The sequence below is a fragment of the Buceros rhinoceros genome, unplaced genomic scaffold, assembly GCF_000710305.1.
Source record: "Buceros rhinoceros silvestris isolate BGI_N320 unplaced genomic scaffold, ASM71030v1 scaffold3559, whole genome shotgun sequence".
Lineage (NCBI taxonomy): Eukaryota > Metazoa > Chordata > Aves > Bucerotiformes > Bucerotidae > Buceros > Buceros rhinoceros.
This window is the reverse complement of record NW_010431997.1, coordinates 31,148-35,745: the sequence shown is the minus strand read 5'-3', so window position 1 is coordinate 35,745 and position 4,598 is coordinate 31,148. Positions and strand designations below refer to the sequence as shown.

The 4,598-nt window shown below is 46.2% G+C and overlaps 1 protein-coding gene across 1 annotated transcript in view; it reads right to left on the bottom strand.

Moving 5' to 3' along the window:
• Positions 1–878: 878 nt before the first annotated feature.
• LOC104500010 (interleukin-2 receptor subunit alpha-like) overlaps positions 879–4,598 on the bottom strand; it is a 14,830-nt gene continuing 11,110 nt past the window's right edge. Inside the window, exons 3-5 of the mRNA XM_010143597.1 lie at positions 3,869–3,991; positions 3,364–3,582; positions 879–988 (exon numbers count right to left, since the gene is read on the bottom strand). Coding sequence (XP_010141899.1) covers positions 879–988; positions 3,364–3,582; positions 3,869–3,991 — 452 coding nt within the window. The remainder of the gene's footprint in view (positions 989–3,363; positions 3,583–3,868; positions 3,992–4,598) is intronic.

Here is a 4,598-nt window from a genome sequence, read left to right as displayed (position 1 = left end):
CAGGAATGATGAGCAGAACAAAGATGATAGCTGTTAAAACGGAAAACCAACACGGTTAGCACCTGGGTTACCCTAATTACTGCAGTTACTGCAACGGGGAGGAACAGGCAAGGTCTGCGATAGGGTCTCATCTTGCCCCTATGCCCAGAGGCGAGAGCTTTTCCATGCTGCCCCACTGCTTTGCTGCCTGGGGCAAACAGCACCTAGCCGGGGGGGGACCTGGGCAGCTAGAGACTGACCACAGCCAAATCACCAGGGACTACCGATGCTGCGGTCTCTGGCAATGCTCCTCCTTCCCCTCCTTTAACTCACTCCATTATTCCTCCCCATTTTAACATGGGCTACAGTGTCAGCAGGCTCCAGCTGGAATCAAGAGCCCTTGTACAAAGTCCTGAGCATACGCACAGTAAGAGACGATTTCTATTTTAGCAGCTAATGGCTGAATGGAAGATGGGGAAGGGGGAGAGGAAATGTTTTATTGGCCCATCTTTTTTTACCCCTTTGAAAATGTGAAAGAAAGACATCATTTAAATGTTTACATTTTTCCTGTTTTTTTCCAGTTGAAGTTATTCACTGAATTCACAGAAAGTCTCAGAGAAAGAAACTCATAGAAACAAAATGGCTTCATTTAAAAGCTAGACTTGTAGTCAATCCATTTTCTTTCGCATCCCTTATGAGTCTTTAAAAACTTCTTTATAAAAAGTGCTTGAACAGCCTCCTTTTACACTTTCTTTACTGACTTCTCACCCAATACATGGACATAGATATGTCTTGCAGTACATTTATTAGCTCTTATAACAGAGATGGATCTCCTCGGTTGAACAGCGAATTGAAAGACAAAGTAATTGCTGGGGGGATGCAACGAAGACTGAGTTCAGTTAAGAAAATGACATACCTGTCACTGGCAGTGTCACAGATGAGGAAAAGGATGGATGGCTCAAATCTAGGAAGAGAGAGAAAATCTTGATTTTTGTGTCGATTTGCTTTTCTGGCAGAGAGAATCAAAGATAGAGTCAGGCGAGGAGCCAGCTCCTTCCAGCGTCAAAGCAGTGATGAGGGTAGAGTCTGACAGCTCTCCCTCTGCACAGAGGCTTAATAATCGCCATCCTCGTTTCTTGGCCATCAATAGATGTTTCAAGCCTGGTTGTCAACATATGTACTGATCTGGTGTCTGCTGATGGTCTGCATGAAGTGAACTGTATCTTCCAGGGAATGGGATCCACCTAAGACCTTATTTCACATGAGACTGGGGAGGATGACTTTCAAGGTGCCAAACTAGGATTTGCAATCAGTGCTTCAAACAGGACCTCTTTTTCCCCAGAAATGTAAGCCAAAACTTCCCTGGTGCAAGAAATATATTGAATTTCTCCCTTCTCTTGAAAAAGTAGCTTTGAACTTAAGCCAGTATGAGATAGGGACAGGTTTGTACCAAGAAGTCCTGTAAGAGGTCCTCCTTCTCTGGAGACTCTCCTGGGCAACCTGCTCTAGGTGTACCTACTTTAGCAGAGGGGTTGGACTAGGTGATCTCCAGAGGTCCCTTCCAACCCCCACCAGTCTGCGATTGTGTGATGCGCACAAAGACCTGAGCTTGCTCAGGGTTGAGTGCACTTATGCAGGAAACTGGGATTATTGTTGTGTGGGATTAAAGGCCACGATGGCCTGTTTCATCATCCAGAATCATGTTTTTCATAATCCTAATTTTAATCCTATTTGTAATCTCTGACTATTCAACAGGTTGTATCGTTTCCGAGGGCTGGCATGTTGATGGGTTGTTTCCATCGGAGCAAGAGGTTCCTTCAACCTGATAGTGCCAAGTGAAATTATCGATGGAAAAAAAAATTACTGTTGTGAAGGAGAAGGAAAGACCAAACAGCAAATCGTGACTGCAGTACCTGAAACACGCTGAACCGGGCCCCACAGAGAAACAGACATGAACAAGGAGAGAAAGTCCTGAGTCAATGCTTAGATAGTGTGTCCAGTGAGTCAGGTGATTCATTCTTCCAGTCATGGAAGCAGCAATGACAGGCCACAGTGGCCAAGTGGTCACTCAGGAGACAAAAGGGCCTGCCCAAGCCATCCTGCTCTACTACATGGCCTGGTGTGGGTCCCACCAGGGCTGGTATCCATCTCACCTAACGTTACGTAGATGTGGCCTCTGAGATAGTTCTGCTGCAGTCACTGGGGAGAACCAAGTCTTTAAAATTTATCTCCCACTAAAAAAGGCGTGAAACAGGGCAGCTGATTCAGCTCCATCAGCACCTATTCCCCTCTGTCGGTGATAAAGGCAGCCCAGCTCAGATGTAGGCATTTAGGCAGTAGATGTCTACGTTCTGCAAGATTAATTTTCTCTTGTAGGCCCAAGTACTGGTGAAAACCAGTTTTTTCCGCTCTGTTGGTGGTAAAGTCCTGTCGTGTTGACCTTGCACTGGCTCCTACCTCTTTAAAATTCAGCCCATTGCACTCCTCTGCCTCAGAGGAGGTTGGGAGGGTAATGGAAGCCTGAGGACTGTAGAGGTGGTGGACAGCTCCTTCCACCTTCAATAGCTCTGCCTGTCACCCAGAGAGGACCCAAGACCCATCACAGATGCTTGGGAAAGGGGCTTTGTTTTCTCTCTGTATATTGAACACCTGCACTGTGGAGTTAGGAGAGATGCCATCAGAAAATGGTAATTTGGGTGGAGTGAGGCCATGAAGATCTGTTTGTCTTTTTTTCTTTTCATTAACACATCTAAAGGCATAAAAGCAAGAGGCAGAGGTTCTGCAGCCTCCTTCGAGAGCCCTGCTGGCCCCCTGAGTGAACTGCAGCCACGGTGGTGCATGTCCTGCTGACTCGGGGTCCATAAAGACAAGTGTGCAGTACTGGTGGGCTTCTTGCTGTCGTTTCAAGACAGCATTCTGGGTGTTAATTAAGAACCGAGCCACGTTAATCAGGTTTATCTATGGATTAGCTAAACTCCGGATCCTAAACCCCTGAGCAGTCGTGAGGGATGCTTAGCTATACCTTTTGGAGCACCTTACTGTGAAGTGATGATGGGTGACCTATAGCTGCCAGGAGAAAGGAGAAAGAGAAAGGCTTATTCTACTATTTTCTTTCCAGTATAGGATGATGTGGCTCTATCTGCTCGCAAATTCCTGCAATTTTGCAGCATGAAAGGACACAAAAGACAAAGTAGGATGCAGCTATGTCATCCCTAGACATGTCATCTCCATCAGTCAGAGATGATGTCTCTGTCAGCATGAGAGCCATGAGGTCACTGATCTCTCCATCCCGAAGCAGGTTGTTCCCTAGGATTGATGTGCTGAGTTGGGGATTCTGGATGAGCAGGTCATGACGTTAATGTGATGCCAAAGCAACCATCTTACCTGGCTGTGGTGGCCACTCATTGCTGTCATTGGTGCATCGGATGTCAAGGTGGGTCCAGATGATTTTACCATTCACTTTCTTGCAGGTGCAAGTGCCAGAGGTGGGGGATCGCTTATCATAACCGCTCTGGCATTTGAAATGTAACACTTGCCCCACATAATACGGTTTGTCCAGGCTTAAAAAGGCGTGGGGAAAAGTCTTGGGAGGACCACAAAAACCTGTGGGATCACGAGGCAGCACACGGTTAAAGCAGATAGATTTCACCTACTGCTCTTGTTCTTGAAACAACACAATTCGTATTCTTACAAAATACAGACAAGCAGGATATACCAAGCCTTCCTAATTCTTTGCGAGGATATAAAATACTCATTTGCTTACACCTTATCACTTGTGCAGCCAAAATATTACAGTAATTGTTTCTTTCTGTCTGTCACAATAATGAAAAATTACTCATCATTCTTCCACTGCAAGAAGCGTTACGATAATGAATGGGCTCTTACCTACCTTTCTGGTGAAACTCTGAGAGGTTTTCTGGCTTCTGGGGTGCAGGGCTTTCTGTTTTTATTTCTGTCTTCTGTGTAACAACTTCGTCCATCGTGCGAGCTGCTGACAACAAAGTTTTCTCATCTGTGGAAGAATTTATATTTGCTAAATTACAGCAGCATGAATAGCAGAGCACACCCAGAGCACCCAGACTTTTAGAGTCAGGGTAGAATTGCTGCAAGTTCTAATTTGCAAAGATAAGCGTGAAAAGATCAATGCCCAGATGTGTCTTACACTGACTAACTCATTGGAAAAACTCCTCTTGTGGTGGATGCACCTCTGCAAGTATGGAAGAGTGTTGGAGCCACACCTTGAGTACTGTCCAGTACTCAAGTACCCACACCTTGTCCAGTTACAGGCCCTTCACTCCAGGAAGGACATGGAGGTGCTGAAGTGTTTCCAGAAAAGGGCAATGAAGCTGGTGAAGGATCTGGAACACAAGTGGTCTGAGGAGCGGCTGAGGGACCTGGGGGTCTTTAGCCTGGAGAAAAGGAGGCTCAGGGGAGACCTTCTCACTCTCAACTACCTGAGAGGAGCTTGTAGCAAGGTGGGTGTTGGTCTCTTCTCCCAAGTGATAAGTGACAGGATAAGAGGAAATGGCCTCAAGTTGCACCAGGGGAGGTTTAGGTTGGACCTGAGGAAGAATTCTTCCCTGAAAGGATTGTGAAGCATTGGAACAGGCTGCCCAGGG